General features: G+C 37.0%; 1 protein-coding gene across 1 annotated transcript in view; it reads left to right on the top strand.

Moving 5' to 3' along the window:
• syn2b (synapsin IIb) overlaps window positions 1–20,708 on the top strand; it is a 185,250-nt gene that overhangs the window by 45,749 nt on the left and 118,793 nt on the right. Inside the window, exon 2 of the mRNA XM_065265920.2 lies at window positions 18,549–18,606. Within this exon, the coding sequence (XP_065121992.1) occupies window positions 18,549–18,606 (58 nt within the window). The remainder of the gene's footprint in view (window positions 1–18,548; window positions 18,607–20,708) is intronic.

Here is a 20,708-nt window from a genome sequence, read left to right as displayed (position 1 = left end):
TCGCGTATCACCGCTGATCAGTGACTTCAAAATGCTTGTCTTTGTACAACTAAGCTACAGCTAAATCTTTATAAGGGTAACTGGGTGATTGGGAAGCAACACAAATCAATGTTTATAGACTGTAGGAAGATAATTGTCATGTCTACGCTTTCAAAGCTGACAATCAGAGTCTTGAAGCAGTCGGCTGCTTGGAGTCTTTATGTAATTCACATTCCCACTCAGATTCAAGGAAGGAATATATGCATGCTACAATCAGATTTCCTGTATGATTTCAATATGCCTCAATTTGATTAGAGTTTGACTGAGATTAATTTCTGTAATGATAATGGTCCTATTTCTGTGTTTTACAGCACACTAACATTTTATTTGCCATAATCTATGACAGCCCATGGGACCGACAAGGTTCATCTTTAACTATTGGCAAAATTCCCTCTAAAAATAAGAGATATGTGGAGAAAAGATCCTATTAAATAATACAGCACAGTTTCATCTGACTTCTGACTGCCAGTGGTCGACAAAACCTCAGGCTTCATCTCACTAGACTGAACACAAGGACTTTTAACATTACGAGATGACTACTAAGGTCTGCTCGTCTTATTACTAAAGCTTCTAATTTTACTAAAGGCATCGATATCTTCAAATCTCATGTAAGCTAACAATCTTGTAGCCTGACTAACAACATCTGTATAAAAGGCAGATTGAGTTTTTACTGTATAAATGGCAAAGCCGTAAGGTGCTGTTAAAATGAACTCCTATGTGAAACAATGATTAAACCTCCCACAAACCATTTATAAAGCTTTGCTTGAAGCACTCTAGTCATTTTAAGATTTGCCTTTAGACTTAATGAATGACAATGGTGATATGAATGCTGGGATTTATTCTAGCACTAAAGGTTTTGATAGCAAAATCTAAAATTGTAGATGGAAGTTAAAATTCAAGTGTCAAGTAGTGTTTAAAGTCTTAATGGATATGCACGGTACAGATTATTACTTGTATTGCGGTACCCATGCCACAAAATGCTGAGCAACAGTACTGCTTTACTGTGATGCAACCTATCCTTCAACAAAATATTTGTTTTGGTAATTTGTCCTTTACCCAAATATGACCCATAGATGCGTTTACTAAATTAGTGCCTCTACTGGACACAGGTAGAGGCACTATTGGGGTATGAAATTATATATTGGAGCATAAGTTTGCAATGATGACATGCATTAGAATATGATTTTCAATTTAAAGGTGCCAAAAAATGCATTGATACAATATGTTATATTGTTATTTGATACCTACATAGAAGTTACATAGTAGCCAAAAATTTTGGCACCCTTGGTAAATATGAGCAAATAAAGCTGTAAAAAAATCCACAATGTTTCTTCTTTTAAGCTTTAATAAAAAAAACAAAAAAAATATGATGTTTGATTGAAATATAACAATTGAAAGTGAGGGGGAAATTACATTATGTAATGTCATGAAGAAGGACTAATGTATGGAATAGTGAATAAGGGAATAGATGGCTATTTCGGACACCATTAACATATGACACTATGAACAGAGGTTGAACACTTTCAAAACCGCAAATTCTCTAAATTTAAACATTGTTTAAACATTTGGGATGATGTAAATACACATTTAAACAAAATATATTACACTGTGCTAGTAGTTTCTGGATATTTTTATGCCTTCACTTTCAGGTTTATTTCAGTTTTCTTTATTTTTATTCTTCTTTAAAGGGGACATCTCATGAAAAATCTGACTTTTTCCAGTTTAAGTGCTATAATTGGGTCCCCAGTGCTTCTATCAACCTAAAATGTAAAAAAAAGAAAAACCTGCTAAATTAGTTTTGGTAAACCATTCTCTGCAAGCATGTAAATCTGAAATCTTGCTCCCCTTGTGATGTCAGAAGGGGATCTTATAATAATACCGTCCCTTAATCTGCACTATCCAACCACGGCACTGCCATTTAGTGAAGAGATCAGGGCCCGGTTCCCCAAAACGTTCTTATCGCTAAGTAGTTCTTAAGCTATTCCTTAACCTCTCTCTTAACTCTATGGCACGATTCCCGACACGTTCTTATGCTAAGTATATCTTCTGTAAGTCACACTTTCGTAAGGTTGGTCTGGACCATTCGTAAGCTCTCTCTTAGCGTTGTTTGAGCGCAAGACGCTATCGCTGTGCAAATAAAAATAGCGTTACATTTATAATTTATTTAGAATGATAAAGATTTGAATTTGTTATACTAAAAAAGCAATAATATCATGTATTTTATAATACAATTTATCAAATATTTCATACATGTTACAGTTTTATATTAGGGTATGTCTTTTAACATAAGGCTCTCTACTGTTTGTTTTAAAAATTTTATGTTTGCATACATAATAAATATATATTATACATATAATATGATTACTGTAAAAATAATCGACATACCATTAAGAACAATAAAAATACATGACAAAAATGCACACATACATCAGTATAAAACACGACACTAAAGGGAAACAAGGGGGAACAGACTTCGACACAACACTGGCCGCGTAACCGTTTAGTCCATGTCAATTTTTTTATTCGGCAAAACTTAAGCCCCTTTGACATTTTGCATGACGTGGATATTAGAAAAATTTTGCCTCCCAAGACAATTCATTATGGCGCTTCTAGATCTTCTCAGACCATATTCTCTCTCTGTTCATTGTAGATAGGTTGCTTTTTATTGAAAACATTAACCAATGGCAAGCAATACCGCATTAAACAGAAGTAACTGCAGCTGCTTGCCAATAAATTCTGATTGTAAAGTACCTTACCATTAGTATAAAAGTGTATTACATAATTTTAAAAAGACGTTAAACCCATGTCAAGAAGCAGCACAAGTGGCACAACGGGATAAGGAGGGTGGATGATTAGCGAGGGATACCCGGTTTGTTTACCCGTATTACCGACAATTTGATAATTTAATTAATAGTCTATATTTTACTGATAACTTAAACTATGATAAAATAAATGTGACTGGAATAATTTGAGTAATGTTCCATTTGTATATAACGTGTTGTCTTTCTTAACGTCGTAATGCACCTTCGCGTGAAGTGGAAAATCGATCCCTGAGTGATCGATTGCAAATAATTCAGCACCTTCACTTGGGACAGCGCCATTGTACGTCGTTCTTAGAGGCAGCGTGTTAAAGGGTCATGAAACCCCCCTCTTTTAGCTCAAGTCTAGCTCACAATCTTTTTGAAAAATGCAACTGAAATGGGCGTGGTGGCTGTGAGAAGGGGGAGGGGAGTGTGTGTTGTACGGCAAGGGAGAGGAGAGGGGAGGGGGGAAACTCTCATCGCCAGTAGCCCATGCATATGGACTGTCACTAAAAATAAGTGATAAAACGTGAGGAAATACTAATTAAAAAAAAAACCTACTACTGGGTACTATCGAAATATCAATTATTTTAATAACGAGCGCTTATTTAACAAACGGAAAGCAAAACGAATAGGTTTAAATTTTAGACACACACATACCTCTGAAAGGATAGAAAAGTCCTCGGGAATTGGCACCGCATCAATCGCGAGACGCAACTTGCATTGGTCGTCAACAAGGCCAAAGTCCACCATTCTCCAATTCTCAAAGCTCTCTCTCGAAAAATGTTTGCTGCACACATATAATCTGGATGTGTCCGTGGTTGATGGCCAACCAACCGCCCGAAGCCAGAGTCTAGCCCTGGCAGCATCGCGGGGAAACATATGCAACCCATTTGAACTTTTGCACCACGAAAACAAACACTTGCGTCCCATGATCGCCTCACTCATCTACTGCGCGATATCACAGCTTGCTTGACAAGTCTGTCGTTGGGAAGATCCGCGTGGTGTCATGAATAATTAAGAGATTGTCTTCTCATTGGATAAAAAACTCAGTCTCGTTAATAATTATGAGACAACGATGAGTCGTCAAGTTACTATCTGTGCTCTGCCCCGTCACAGCCTGTGACGTGAACTGGATGAAGATTTTAAACCCGGAAGACGAAAATAGCGTATAAAAACTAAAATTTAACCATTTCCCCCCTAGTATTAAATCTAACAGCTGCTAACATTGTCTTCAGTGGTGTTCAACACACATACCTCTGTTAAAATCTCAGAAATTTTGGTTCAGGGGTTTCATGACTCTTTAAGAAGCTTCTTAAGAGACACTTCGGGGAACACACTTAGGAACATCAACAACTTTGGTAAGATATATCTTTTTGAGTCTTCTTAGCGCGCTAAGAGTGAGCGTTATCGGGGAACCGGGCCCAGCTCATTTGGATTTTAAAGGACACATACAAAACTTTTTTGACCTACAAAGTGTCAATTTTAACATGTTATAATAAATTATTTATATGGTTTTTTGGGCTAAAACTTCACATACGTACTCTGGGGACACCAAAGATTTATTTGACATCTTAAAAAAGTCTTGTGAAATGTCCTCTTTTATGTTTCTTATGTATTTTTTAAAGTTAAAAGGCAAAAATGCTAATTCTGAAATGTGCTTTGTCAGTTTTGTACCCAATTATATCAAACTTCAGGACAGGTACTGAATAGAAAATACAGAGCTACCAGCTGTGTTTAATCTTTCTGTTTCTCCTGTAGCTGTATTACAGTTGTCATGAGTCCAGTCCAGTGCTGGAGAGGAGAGGCCATGACAATGATCATTTAGACATCTTAAGGGATTACATTTTAAAAGGTTGACAAGTTGCTGTAATGTTGGTTGACAAAAGGCATGCGCATTACTTTCTGCATTCAAAGATAGTCGCTGCAAAGCAGCTCTGCATAACAAAATACATTAACCAGAAGCAGCGTGACATTTAGTAGTGTAGATGGAATTTGTCTGTTATTGAAATTGAAAATGTTCAGAGCTCTCAAATTTGACTACACAAGCCAAATAACCAAACAGCAAAATCTCCTAGCACTCATCAAAGCAGAATTTAAAACTTACTGCAAAGCACTGTCAAATGTTTTTTTTTTTTTCGCAGACCATTATTAGTGTGAAATTAATTTTAGAAAATGATTCACGCTCAAGTACTAGCTTCCCTGCCTTTTGTGTATTTTTCTCATGGTAAATCCATCTCAAAAGATTTACAGTGTTCCCACAATGTGTAGTAAATAATAAAGTCATGTTTCATTATTTTATTTTATTTAATTTTTTAAAAGTTTTTCCTTAGCATATATGAAAGATTTCATGAACACATGACAATGCTGTTAAAAAACTATTAAATACTATTACATATGACAGGCCAGCAATGTTATCTTGTAAATAGACAAAATAAATACAGTGATAAATACAAACAATCACAACGTTGAAAGCATCAGGCAGTTTTGTTTAGATGGACGAGGAGGTAGGTTTATTATTAAAAGTGACCATGGACTATAAAGTGCCAATATTTTGTAAATTGCTGGAGAAGGATTATTAAACATACAGTAACCATGTCATCATTATCACTTATTTACGTCATCATTATCACTTATTTACATTAACCAAATTTACACAAAGACTAATCAAAAATGTGCACGTTGACACCTGTCTTCAAAAGTTTCCTTTATCAGGACCCCAAAACGTCATCATCATGTAAACAAACAGCCAAACCGCATTAAACGTTTCCCATGCTCACATTTGTGTTTTATTTGAGGATATTTTTATACGTTTAGTTTAAACAGGCAAGAACATTTTTGATACTGTACATAGCTCTCTCCACAAGTGCATCATAATGTTTGGGACTCAGCAGTGACATAAATTAAATCAGTCAGGTTTATTGCACATGTGTTGTCTGGAGGGTCTGTCTATAATGATGACTCACAGACATCAGCAGACGATGAAGATCTTCTCTGTACTGCAGCCATCTTTTGTTTCTTCCCATAACTGATTTTTTATAAAAGCATATAATGTAACAGGTTTGCTCGATGGAGGTATAAATCAAGTGACTGATTTGGCTACTTTTTTGCTACTGCTATCAGCAGTGACACCTTAAATGAAGATAGGTGAACCAGTACTCATCGATTCACAGACGAGGTTTTATGTTTTGGATCATTAGCTGTTCCTCTTTGCCTTGAAACTTTGCTCTTGTCATCACTTTGAATAGTGGTCTCATTGTTCCACAAGACATTGTTTTAACATCCACAACATGGTTATCCCGGGACATAATCTTTTCTCTTAGTCAGCTGTACTGAAGTATATTTTTGTGCAACACACATCAACTATGTGTTAACCTATTAATGAGAAGTTATACACCGCAGGGGCCTCATTTATAAAGCGTGCGTACGCACAGATTTGATCGTAAAGTGTGTGTATACAAAAATCCACAGCAAAGTCCATATTTATAAAAACTGTCTTTGACGTGTAAAAGTGCTTAGCGCCACGTCAGGATATGAGCAGACGTATACACACTTTTGCTTGTTTGATTGCTGCAGGTTTTTGGAAATATAAGCCATTATTGCTTCTCGAAACTGGGTTTAAACATTGACAAGCGCTTATTTTTATGTCTATGACATTAATTAGGAATCTTTTAAAGGCAAAGATCTGAAACTGCTCAGCTGCGCACAAGTTCAAGATCATTCGCGATTTATACATTTCACATCTGAAAGAAAGGGGTAATTGCATTTTCTGCACGTATGTTCGGTTTATGAATTACACATACGCATTTTTGATAAATAATCGTAAGATCAAATGTAGGATGGTTTCTACGAAGCATTTTATGAATGAGGCCCCAGGGGTCTTCAACTATTCTTCAAGGGCCAGATTTTAAAATTGTAAATATGATGTGGGCCAAACTTTTACCCCTATTGTTACCTTTTAATATATTTTTTTACTTTTATCTATAATACTAATACTAATAAATGTTATTACTTTTATTGTTTTTGTTACTTTTTGTTATAGGTCATATATTAAAAACATGCATTTTCAAAAAAGACACTTCTTGTATCTAGAATTTAGCATTTTAATTACTGAAAACTCACATTTTTCTTTTTAATATTTTAAAAACAATTGCAGTTTAACATTGCAAGAGCCAAATGTGTTTCCATTGGTACACACCGAAATACATCACTTCTGGTATGTATCAGTCGCAAAAGTTAATATTTTTAAATGCATCCAAAACTCAAATTGAATCCAATAATTTCCCACCCGCAGATGGTTGACACCCCATGCAGCCCCTTTACGACTCTCCTTCCGGTTTATCGGCCGTCATTTGTCATGCACAGTGCAGGTAAAAGTAATCACATTGATTTTAAATTAGACAAAGATGAACCGGATAAAGATGATTAGAGGGCCGCATTTGGCCTGTGGGCCGCCAGTTGACTAGCCTAGCAATACACTGCAATACATGTAGTGAGTTTTAAATAATAAACCTACCTAAATAAACCTACCTTAAGTAATATTTACTATAATAAAAATTATAACAACTTGCCCTGGTCTTATATCCACATGTGGTTGACATAAGTCGATGTTTACTTATTGGTGTGGACAGTAAAAGATTCCTCAAAATGATAAATTTATACCTTAAATGCACTGTATGTCAGATAAACGTGTCTGTCAAAGCATAATGTAAATGTAAAAAACTGGATGGTGACCATGAATATGTTTAAGGTACAAATCTGTCAACATTTACTCACCCTAATGTTGTTTAAAACCTGTATGAGATTTTTTTTATTTTGTTGATCACAAAAGAGACAATTTGATAAATAATGGTCAGCGCAGTTACAATACTCATTGACTTCAATAATATTTGTCTTTTCCTACTATGACTGTCGGTGCGTACCGCCATCTGTATGCTTACTAAAAGCGCAGTGCAGTATCTAATTGGTAAGTTCACAGTAAGATTCACAAGAGACTTATAGCTGCACACTCAATGTTTGGCAATCATCTAGACCTACTATTGAGAAATCACCATGGAAACAGTAGCCACAGGAACTTACTCCTAAACAGAGATAGACATCACAGTACCTGCCAGAAGCCATCCAGGACAGATTGACTGATCTCTTGAACAACCAGAGCACCTCGAGAAAAAAATAAATAATTACAGTTTACTAAGTTACTATATGATCCTCAGATCAGATATATCATCGACTGAACATCAATAAACCCTCTAAAGGAACATTAGTAATTCATAGAAACACACACTGTCAGATAAAAAATACAAAACTGTACCTTTTCTGTTGCTAGACAGTTTCATTCTGTTCCCTTTACAGTTATACAAAAAATAATACCATGCTGTATTGTTTTGGTTATATAACTGTACTTTAAGGACCAATTGTGTACTTTGAAAGGTACAGTTAACTGTTTTGTTCCCTTTAACATTTAATTCAGTGGTTCTCAAACTGGGGGCCGGGGCCCCTAGGGGCGCTCCGAGATGGTGCCAGGGGGCCCCAGTTTTATGACATTTTATAAAATACATTCATTTATCATAAAATTCTTTGTAATTAAACCTAAAAAATAAGGCTAATAATTAATTAATTTTTTGTTTAATTAAAATGTTACGTTTTAGCACTGTTTTTGTCATAAATTTTCTTTGGAGGGGCCGCAAAGGAATGTACCGTACATAAAAGGGACCGCACGCTGAAAAAGTTGGAGAACCACTGATTTAATTGGCACACAATAGGTCCTTAAATGTACACAATAAGTCATTAGGGTATAATATTGAACACATAAAGGTACGAAATGGAACCATTAAGTGTACGGGTAAAGTTTGTTCTAACAGTGCAGACAGGATATAAAATATTATGTATCAAAATAATCATAAACAGAAACCATTATGTAACAGACAGAATAATACACAGAACAAATATGCAAAAATATCATCATTTGGGAATTAAGTCAACTGTGGCAACAGGTGCCATAAGAAGTATGGTTTAAAGGAATCGTTTACGGTGCCCCTGTCCACCCCTTAATAAAACACAGCATGTCCTCAACATGGCGACCACCCCAACAATACAGCATGAATTAAAGTTATGCCTTCTTTCTTTGTGTATACAATTGGGCGGTGTCATGCAAATCTTACCACACAGTAATGTAGCTATGTGTTTTTTTTAGAAAGAATATATCTTTGGTTTTAAGTCTTATCTGACCAATTAAAGCAGAGTTTACTCCCATGTGACCTGTATTAACAAAGTCTGGTCCGTTTGGAAATATCGTCTTGTGAATGCAAACCGAACGATAAATTTGCAACATTGTAGCCATTTAACCCCTGGTTTCGGAACAAAGCAATCGATCTACAGATCTGAAAATACCCAAAGTCAGACTCTGTTTGGTGGCACAGTCCTCTCCTTTCTACCTATGCCAGTATAGTGTCAGTGCTAGTTATATAAGTCATATGATATTACTATTTACAAGTTTCAGTAAACATTAACGAACAACGCATAACAAGATATTAATTTTACATTACAAATTGTGAAATTACAAACCATTTGACTAATATCAAACTGTTGTATTTGTTGCAATATTAAGTAAATGTGTCTTGATACACTATATAAATCAGCTCTCGGTGGTGAGAGAACCTTTGGAGAAACCAGGCTGAACAGGAAAGGACTAGTTAATAATGGTGCTAACTAGACATATTTATCAAATTTGTAGCAAACCTGTGACATTGTTCAGAAAGCAGTTAAAACAAGCAGATATGACCAGTGGACTTTGTTTTAATATATTTGTCAGCTGGTTCATAAATCTGCATGAATGGGTCAAACTGGTGTAAATGAATGGTCTAATTACAAAGTTACTAACAGACTTTACTCATCACTTTTGATAACGACCAAATAAAATGACCCAATGATCTGTAATAAAGCGGATTAAATTAATACTGCATCTTACAGTGCATGTTACAGTGGATTACATTGCATCAATAAAAATCATTTAAGTGTGAAATAATCTACCTAAAAGTAAAAAACAATAAAACCCAGAGCTTTAATAACGCTGCAAGCAGCAAGGGTTGTCTGTATCCAGAGTTGTTTTTCCGACTTCAAATGGTGTGCGTGTAGTTCAGAGCCGGTCACATGATGTGTAACATTCATTAGTATGCTCATCATAACCGCGGGCTGGACAGCAAGCAGGCGCTGGTGAGCATGAGTAAGACTCTTCCCCGGTCTGATACAGTAATTTGATTCAGGCAGTGCTGTGTAAACTCATATCTGAGATGTTTCACCTTAAATCCACAGTCTAAAATCATCATCAGATATTCTAGTGGTTATAGACGGAAAGTTCATTGAGTTTGAACACTGAGACGAGCCCAGAATCTATCAATGTAAGACTTGTCGATTGTTGTCTCGTCGCTCTGCAGACATAATGGTTGTCAGGAGCATTGATTGGTTGCCCATTAATGGATGCACTTTTCTGAGGGCACTGAGAAAACTGCTGCTGCGGGTCTGGCCAATATTTTACTTGAGATGTCTGCATTGATTCAAGGGAATAAAACATCAACAACAGAAATAATGGATTGGTTTCTTCTTCCAATGCCTTGTAGATACCCAGAACAACATTCATCCTAAAAAAGTTTTTATCGGAGACATTTATTTAGTAGAGTTACTGTGGCATTTGTACATACTTAATAAGATGTAATAAATCATGTATAGTGGAGAGAAGTGTGTTATCATTTCTAACCAATGCGTGACAGTTAGACATATTTATGGAGCACATACTTATTTTGGTCTGGGTGTTTTTTGTAGGGGCTTTTGTAGCCTAGTGGTAACAGTATCGGGCTTGTAACCCGAGAGTTTCCAGTTCAAGGCTCACGACTGGTGGGTTGAGACTGTGGTGCCCTTGAGCAAGGCACCTTAACCCCAATTGCTCCCCCGGCCCTGCAGGGATAGCTACCCACTGCTCCGGGTGTTCATGACTTGCAGTGCGTGTATTCACTATTCACTGGATGGGTTAAATGCAGTGGTCACATGTATGGGTTTCACTTTTGTCTTGTGCGAATACTGTGGGATAACTTACCCAGAACAACATAGCAATACCTTCCTTATGAAAATTAACCATAGTTACTATAATTAAACCTTTTCACACACAAATTCCAGAAAATGGTGTGCCCCAGAAATTGTCCCAGGATATTAAAATTATGGTTTATTCACACTGCCAGTGATTTTCTGGAATCTGTGCAGCCGTTCACACATGCACATGTAATTGGAATCGTGCACTTGGTGGATTTTTTGGTTTTCTCATCATTTGCAATTTCTCATTGGTCAAAGAACTGAATGCTAACTACATCATTGGGACAACACATAAGTCTTCTATAATTTACAGCCCTTATGGCAGGGGTGTCAAACATGCGGCCGAATACGGCCCGCAAAGGTGTCCAATCCGGCCCGCATGATGATTTATACAGTTTTATTAAATATTAAATACATATTTTAAAAACCCTTTAAGGCGGGTGTCTAGTTCGTTTTTAATATGAGAGACTTGCGGAAAGCAGCAAAACGCGGAACATAGAGTAAACACGGTGCCCAAAAATCTTGCCGTTTTATTGTTACCGCTCCGCTAAAGATCCACCGATTCTGGTAATCCACTTTGTGTTTTCCCGCCCGCTCCGCAGCATCTCTGTGTCCACTCTCTGCCTGGAGAGCGAAGACGACAGTTTCCGAAGTTCGTTGCATTAACAGGTAGATTCATTACATTATATCAGTTGTTAAACCGCAGAATTAGTAATTTGTAAGTATGTTTATGTATTTCCTCCGTTAATGATTTGCTGTCAGTGTTCTAAAAGTGCTAACAACTTAGCAAGCAAACAACAACAAAATATCCACATTCTTATTAACGTTACAATGCTTGTCTAATCGATTTAATGTTCCCGATCAGATCTAAGTTAATATAAACACTAAATTTGCTGTTGTTGGCACACTTTGTAGACAAAAAAATACAAAAAACACCAATGCCTTCACAAAATAACGACAGAGAACAGAAAGAGAAGCTTTTAGCAGCAGTTAAATTAAAGCTTTTCAACCTATAAGGCCAGTGGGTTTTGTTCAGATGTAAATTTGTGTGTATAATATACAGTATGAGTGTGACCTTATGAAATGTAGTTTTCACAGAGGTGTGTGTTTCTCTGGTTTTCTTGCTAAACAAACTAATTAATTGGTTTGTTTAGTTAATTTTAACACAATTATCAGCACACTAAGGTTTAAAAAAAATTATCCGGCCCGCACTTCATGGCGTTATTTACCATCCGGCCCTCAGCCTAAAATGAGTTTGACACCCCTGCCTTATGGCATTGGTTCACAGGACATGTTCCGGGACTTATCCCGGCAATAGTACTAGCTCCACATTCTGGGATTTATCCTGGAATTCATTCTGGGACGTTTTTGCATTCACACAGAAGATAAATCTATGACAATTTTCTGGGATCAATGTGTTTTGTGAAAGAGGTTATAGTTTAACCATTGTTGTTGTAGTAGAACCATGGTTTTAAAGATGGTAATCAATGCACCAAAAAACCTTTTAGTACAATAAAACCATGGTTAATTTTTGTAAGGGTCATGCATCCATCATAGTAACACCCAAGGCAATCATTAACCTAGCCTCAGCCTCAGACATCACACCCAAAAACTGTTGGCTAAACATCTGATTTTTTTCATACACTTTTCTGGAAACCCTGTGAGAATGTCGAAGTCGTCTGTGATTGGTTGAAATAAACCAGATTTCCATGAGACGCGTTTTCCATGAGACGCGGATTCTCAAAAATATGCAAAGTTCGCGGCATAGACTCTATAAGACGTCCAAGAGTTTTGCTTGAGGCAGTTAGTGGGGTGAAAAAGTTTGGTTCTCCTGAATTGCTTGTAGGTGTTAAAAAGTGGACAGATGCTTCAAACAGATGTTTAACAGGAGCGTCTCATTGGTGTGGCTGTTGATGAAGTGCACAATGTTGTTCTATGGTGAGTAATGTTGTTTATTTACTGTAGATGCTATTCGGTTGGCTGATTATTTCAATAACTGACTTGTTGCCAGCTGGCTCGTTATTGTGGGGAGTCCGAAACGTGACGCTAGATGAAACAAACTGTGATTGGTTGTTTGACATGTTGGTCAAACAGCTCATGGGCGGGTTTTGTCCAGAAAAAGCAGCAAAAACCCCAGTGGCTACGCGAGACCATTAACCAAACCCCAGTATCATTATATTAAGTTTTGCATAGTCAACCATGAAATGAAATGTAAAAATCTAGTTTAGCGATAAATACTTAAAAATATGAAATGCATCTTATTTTAGTGTGATGCAGTGATGTTATTTTTTTTAAATCATCTTTGAATTCCTTATGGTAGGGTTTCAGAGTCATAATGAGTAAATTGAAAACCAGCAGTAACAGTTGAACTTCACAAGCAGATCAGAGATGAAGCTCAGTTGCTCACAGGGGTATTTCCTCTATTCGTCTGTATACAGCAATGACGGCAGCTGCCTCTATCAAATGGCAGGATCAAAGGAATTGGTGCTTATTAGTTTCCCTCTTTTATCTGCTGTTGGAAATCTGCAGTGACACACAGTATGGCACGAAATTACTTTCCGTATTGAGACGGTGAAAGCTGGGTGGAAAAATGTGGCTTTTTGTGACCTCATGCAGCTGAACAAGCACGACACCATCATTAGTGTTGCACGCATACACATGCAATAGAATATATGTTTTTTGTCCTTTATCAAAATAAATCCCATTTAAAAAAAATAAATGAACATATTATTGGGATTATCATAGTCATAGCATATGATTTGTTCCTGTAGTACTAATGGTATATTATTGGATAAGCAGCACAAACGTCATGGGTTCGATCTCCATGCAACACAAATACTGATGAAATATACAGCTTGAATGCACTACAAGTCATTTTGGATTAAAGTGCCTGCCAAATGCATACATGTAAATGAAAATATCAGGGTGAGAAATTCAAAGGAATCAAATGTAACAGTACAGCATCTAACCCTCGACATCTCTTTATGTAGTACTATAGTCTGAAGAGCAATTTGACTAAAGGTGACACATACATTTCTTTTACTGTCAAGAATATTCTGTTTGCATTAAGAGAACGTCAGATTTATCAAATTGGCTGTCAGCTTCCTCTGAAAGGATCACTGAAGAAGACAACGTTTTCATTACTAGATGTTTCTTTTAATTTTGCACTGACAGCCAAAGAAGAGTGGATAAAATGACTTAATCATGAAACGTTCAGTGAAACTCCTTGAGTAAAGCGACCGCATCAGAAACATTTGCAGCACTAACCTGTGTGATTAATAACAACTGTCAGGTGGTGATACACCTCACCGGTTTCTCTTGATTCATGGACACCATAGGACAAGAATACAGTTTCTACTGTGGTGACTTTATGATGAATTACAGATATGTAGTTGGGTTATTTCAGGATGAAGACTTATGAATGAACAACATCTCTGAGTGTAAAGTATTTGCTGTATCTTAGTAGTCCAAATAAAGATGATTTTCTGGGATGTTCTGGGGTGCGTTTCCTGAACAATGAAATAACTCGCAGCTGAACCACCTTAGTACGATGCATAGTTGGAGCAACATCCATCGTTTGAACCATGTTGGTTCAACAATATAGTTGATGATGTCACGTAGGAGGTGGAGTACTAAATCATCTGTTCACATCAATTTAATGTCAGATTATTGCAGTAAATAACGAACATTACATCTTAAGACTGTTTTTGCTATTGTGTTTTAGAGAGATAGAGATGTCGTTTAAACCACACAAGTTTGCAATGTAGTTTGCGAATGTTCATTTGATCTACGGTTTTGGGAAACACCAAATTTAGTTTTAGCAACATTAGTTGGCTTTTGGAAAATGCATCCCTAGTTCGTCCATCAGTCTTGGCTGAATTTTTTCATGTCCCAGTCAAAAATAATAGCAAACCTCAAGCAGTAAGATATCAGTTACTAAAAAATGTATGCCTAGTCTTTCTTGATATGAATACACCCAACAAAACATTGAGTGAACCACAGACATAGAGCATGGGTTTAGATCCAGACAACAGGGACAGAAACCAAGACAAGAAACAGAGTTTCAGTATCCAAACACAATGCTCTTTCAAAACATCAACACAACAACATCATGGAGTATAGGAGGCAGTATTACAACCACATAACAAACAATGCCCAACTAGAAGTTGTGGAATCCAGACTTAATGACAAAGTATATATATATGTGTGTGTGTAACATGCTACAAGACACAATCCTGTCACAAAATGACCAAAAAATGCCCTTCAGGATGAAAGGACTGTGACACAACCTCAAAGAGAAGAGAAAAGTTTTCACAAATGAGCTTCGATTGTGTTGCTGTTGGTAAGTTTGTATTCGGTTTGTTTCTCCGATCTCAGTTGTAAGTGTATAAAGCTAATGAAGCAGAGCTCTCTGCCTGACCAATATGCGGAATATCCAGGTCCCCTGTAGTTTAATGGAGACAGACTGTGTGATATCACTTAATCTTCTACAGTGATGGTTCACGGGTCATGTACGCCAACCCGCAATTCCTGTCCGGATGGCTCTTGGCAACGCTAGCTTTGATTAGAGCAGGGCTGCATTGTGGCTATTTTTATTTTTGACTCATTATTAATGGGTTGTGTGGTCAAAGTGAATTGTTCCTACTGTGATTGTGTTTGCTTTTGTGTTTTGACTCTGTAGAGTCAGACTTTCTGACTGTGCATTGATTTACTTCATTATAGAAGTCTAAAGCTGCTTTATACTTTTCTTTACCAAAGTCCAATTTTTATAATGACTTTTCTCCATTCTTTAACAGCTAGCCCCTTTTATTTTATTTATTTAACATTCCTGATGTGGCGGCCCTGGGCAAATCATTAGAGTATTACAGTATGTGGGGGGTGCTGACAGTGGAGAGGAAATGGGGACAGAGACAGGAGATGCAGCAGCTGACAGTGGAGGTGAAACAGGGACCAAGACAGGAGGTGCTGTCGCTGGCAGCGGAGGCGTGACAGGAGAAGAGAGAGGGGACATTGCAGCTGGCTGGGGAGCTGAGACAGGGACCAAGACAGTGGGCACTGCTTTTGGCAGCAGAGGCGAGACAGGGAGCAAGACAGGGGGTTCTGCATCCGGCAGCGGAGGCGAGACAGGGACAAAGTCAGGGGCGCTGCAGCCAACTGTGGAGCAGAGATCAGTGGCACTAAAGTGGGCTGGAGAGCCAAGACCGGAGGCGCTGCAATGGGCTGAAGCGGACCCCAGGGAGAACTCAAGTTGGGGTGCCGAAGCTCCCTTCTTCCTATTCTTCCTCCTGGGGCGAGGCACACAGAGCTCATGGCCTGAAGCAGAGGAATCGTTGTGGTCGTGGCGGAGGAGGAGGAGGACGCATCGATGGTGGTGAGACCCACATCCTCCCGCGTGACTACTGCCACGAATGGGATGGGGGGAAGTGGAGCAGACCGGTCAGGTCTAGTTGGGTCTTAGCATCCTAATTTATGCCATGATAACCTTTTGTTTTAGTTGAGTGTTAGTTATTGTTAGCTTGCAAATGTGTGCTGTTGCTGCAGGATAATTGTAAAAACAATTGAGTAAGTTCAACTAAATGCATAGCAACCACTTACCTTAAAAGAATTAAGCAAATTCAATGAATCTTTTTTTCAGTGGGGAATCACTATGCTGTATTTTTTATATCAAGAATTCACAATGATTTTTGACCATCATTCTGTAAAAGTCTTATAAAGATTTCAAGGTTACATGTAAACCACATCAGTCTTTCTACTCTGCTGTGTGTACATGAGTAAAAGTGAACACAAAATCAACACGAATTGATTTACTCTATAATGCATACAGTTGTACACTGATGACGTCTACACTGATGAAATCACTCATAAATCTTGTTATTTCCCTTTAAATTAAATTGCTTTTAAACAATCTGTATTTCAAAGCACTATATAATCCGAGACTTGACTTGCCGCAGTGGTTCAGATGAAATTGTTTGGCAATTGCTATGGTTGAGAGATTATTTCTCATATTTTTTTTAACCCCAGACAATTTTACAAAAGTATTAGCAGACCTCTCCTAAACAATCTGCAAGGTATTGTTCAAGTATTGCTCATGGCAAATTATTCACCATATGTTCAATTTACAGTTTAGGGTTTAATACATTACTAGCCTATATAGCTAATAGAAAAGAAACTTACTGAAGAAGAATTTAAGTTAGCTGAATCTGTGTAGCAGAGATAAACTAGGCAGCAAACTAATAGATCTTAATAGAAAACATGGCATTTTCCCAATGAATTCTGTTTTTCCATTGGTTTCAGCGCTGAGCTGTTGTGCAAAGACTTATAACTCTTATAATCCCACGCAGTGAATATTCTCTACACAAAAGGTCCCAGTATGTACTGTTCCATTTTGGTACAGATATGTATACCTTTGAAGTATAAGTATGTACCTCCTTAGTACCAATGTGTACATTTGAGGTACCTGTACCAATATGCAATATTACTTTTTCAAAAGGTACTGCACCAAGGACAGCTTTTGTACCTTCTTGTACTTTTTTTTGGAGAGTGCACTCCGAGAAACCTGTTCATTTCACCCTGCTGTTTTTGAACTGGGAAATCATTTCCAATCTGTTCAACACTACTTCAACCAGTTGTTTTTCCTGCGCTGCCAAGATTAAAATCAACCAAATGGTGCTACAGCTTGCCTCATTTCAGCTTTAGTACTCCAGTTCCTTTTATAGCGTCTCTGTGCTGCTATGTGAAGCAATTCTAGTCAATAGAAAAGCTTATTAACATGAATTAATGTTCTTGCAGCTCAACTTGTAGAGCAGAGCATTGTGATAGCAGTGCAAAGGTCCTGGGTTCGATTCCCAGGGTCACACATGTACAGCTCTTGAATAAAATCATCTACAAAATAAACACATTTAAATGATATGATTATGGTTTTTACCCCAAATGCATCAGGGAATGGGACTGGATTTTGTGTCTCATAGTATTGAATTTTCTGTAGATGGCAGCATTGCATAATCAAACCTTCATTTTGGTTTTGCGTTCTCCTATTATGGATTTATTTGCAAAACCTTTTGAACTCTTAAAATACACAGATATTGACAGCAAGATTATCTGTCAGCGTTGTAATGTTTTTCATTAACCAGCAGTAAATGAATATTGGATATGTCAAATTGTGTTGAAAGTCATGCACAAGCAAGGACACATGAATTGTTTGGTCAGGATGGGCCCTAAAGTAAATTCTTGTTATCTGGTATCTCTAGGTTATTTTGGGACTGTTTTTCATTATTTCAGTAATTATATCATGCTGTGCTTTCACAGCGGGCAAAGCCGTGTTGAATTGCCTGTAACTTATTTGTTACAACCAAACACAAGCTGTGGAAACTACACAGTGAAAGGGAAGATAAACAAAATGCATCAATGTTCAAACTTATCAAAACCTAATGATTTGAGCACTGCATTACAATAGCAGGCAATTGCATAGTTGTCATTTTTCAACCATACGCTCTGCAATTACGCTGTTTGTCTGTTTAATTGCTCATTCAGTCATTATAGCAGCAGGCATATAAATGATGTCAGTTTTTGTGTATGCGCATAAACATCATATTATAATGTTCAATGAATATCTTGTCTGTATTTCAGGTCGAAGATTTTTCGTGGAAAGAAGGTCCAAGGAGATTATGATGTTAAAGTTGAACAGGTAAGACATTGATTTTAGGTTTCACAGATATAAACCTATACTGTAAAAATAGTGCTAAATGGCACTAAACAGAACTAAACTTGCCCTAATGGTTAGCAAAAACTGTTACACTGGTCTGTTATGATGGCTTTAGAGAGGTTTTGGACACTTGTGTCACAGTTGGGTCAGGCTGTCAAATGTGTAAATGTAGTTACCATTATGGTGATCAATATTTTGCTTATTAAATACGTAAACTAAACTAGTCCAGTTATCTGGTTTTAAGGTGTTTCAACACTTAAAGGTGCAATCCGTAACCTTCTTTCCTCCTCACATACAGTGATTCAGCTTAAGAAGCAAAGCCGATTGACAGAGATTATAATTAACCAGTGTGTCTGTCTGTCTGTTTAGTAGCTCACACACTGATTCTCTCTGTAACTAAATGCTTAACAGTCACATGGTCACAGCTCAACACAGCGTGACAAACTAATTTTTTGTCTACACTGAATGTAAATATGTTTCATGACACCATCACAGTCAATCAAAAAATTTGATGTGAAGGACAGTTTGAGTCCTTGAATCTGATTGGAAGAAAAGTGTTTAAGATCGCTCTATGTTGTATAACTCCACCAAAGCCAGGGATGTCCAAACTCGGTCCTGGAGGGCCAGTGTCCTGCAGAGTTTAATTTAAACTTCCCTCAACACACCTGACTGAAAGTTGAATCTGCCAAGGGAGACCTTGATTAGCTGGATCAGGTGTGTTTGATAAGGGTTGGAGCAAAACTCTGCAGCGACGATCCGGCCCTCCAGGAGCAGGATCGGACAGCCCTGACCAAAGCAGTCATGGGGCAAATGTGGCCTAATGGTTAGCAAGTCATGCTTGTAACATGTCGAGATGACTAAATTAAACAAGACCATGCTAAATTAGATTAAATTAAATGACGCTTTTACAGCTAGTGATGACGCAAACTCAGAATTAGGGGGTGATTTTCATTAGTTTTAGCTTATTGTCTTGTTAGAGTACATTCATTCTTCTTAATTCATTGTTTAAAGTTATGAATCTGTTTTGGATAGCTTTCAGTTACAAAATGCTTTAATTCCAAATTATGTACTTAATGATCCTTATCATTGCAATCTTAGGGCACAAGCTGCTGATAGGAAACCAATGCAGTTGTTCTTAGTTGTGTCAATATCTGTAATTTACTCAATTCAATTAATGGCTGGATTTGCCCAGGGGTTATATTGATCAAGATCACAGAGGTAATAAATAAAAGGTATTTTATTCAAAGAAATTGAGGGACAACAAAAAAGATTACATGCTTATCGCTGATTTATTTACACATTTTATATCTGACTTAACAGGGGCTTTAAAAACACAAGTGGATCTAACCCTAACCCTAATGTATTAAAAGATGTCTTTTAAATGAATGTGTACTGTAGTCTTCTGCTAAATAGTCAATAAAGTAAATCGCTCTAATTAAAAAGCAATCACTAAGACAGCTTGCTACAATATAACTAGATGTTTGTTATGCATTTCTGACCATTCTGCAGAAATATATGAGACCTCTCAAACTCAAATTTGCTCAAAGCTGCAGGCTAATTCAGTTTTTTTATGTCCTTATATAAAGCTCAGGTTTTTCTTCTCACAATGCACAATAGATCAAGCTGAGCAAGCCCACACTACGAATGAAGGGAATAATTACAGTTTAAGGCTTAATGGATGTACTTCTACTGTCACTTATTACTGCTATTAATGTCATGACCATTTTATTAACTGTGTTATGTAGAAAATATTTTAAATTATTCACCGAATTCAGCGACAGAGTACTAGGCATGGGCCGGTATAAGATTCTGGCGGTATGATAACCTTTAGCAAAAATACCACGGTTTCACAGTGTTGCGGTATTGCCATTGCAACACTAAAATGTGTTATTTTCAAATGGCAGGTAAAAATAAAGCTTTTAAATTATAATATGCTTTAAAAATATATATAATTTTTCATAATGTATATTAAATGTAAACATCAAATCAATCACATGACTATGATTTAATGAATTTTGTATAAACGAAAGCTCATACCTTGAAGACCGTATCACAGAACATTTTAGTGGTTTTAAACCTTGAAA

The sequence above is a fragment of the Paramisgurnus dabryanus genome, chromosome 14, assembly GCF_030506205.2.
Source record: "Paramisgurnus dabryanus chromosome 14, PD_genome_1.1, whole genome shotgun sequence".
Taxonomy (NCBI): Eukaryota; Metazoa; Chordata; class Actinopteri; order Cypriniformes; family Cobitidae; genus Paramisgurnus; species Paramisgurnus dabryanus.
Note: the sequence above shows the minus strand (reverse complement) of the source record. Positions and strands in the feature narration are given on the sequence as shown.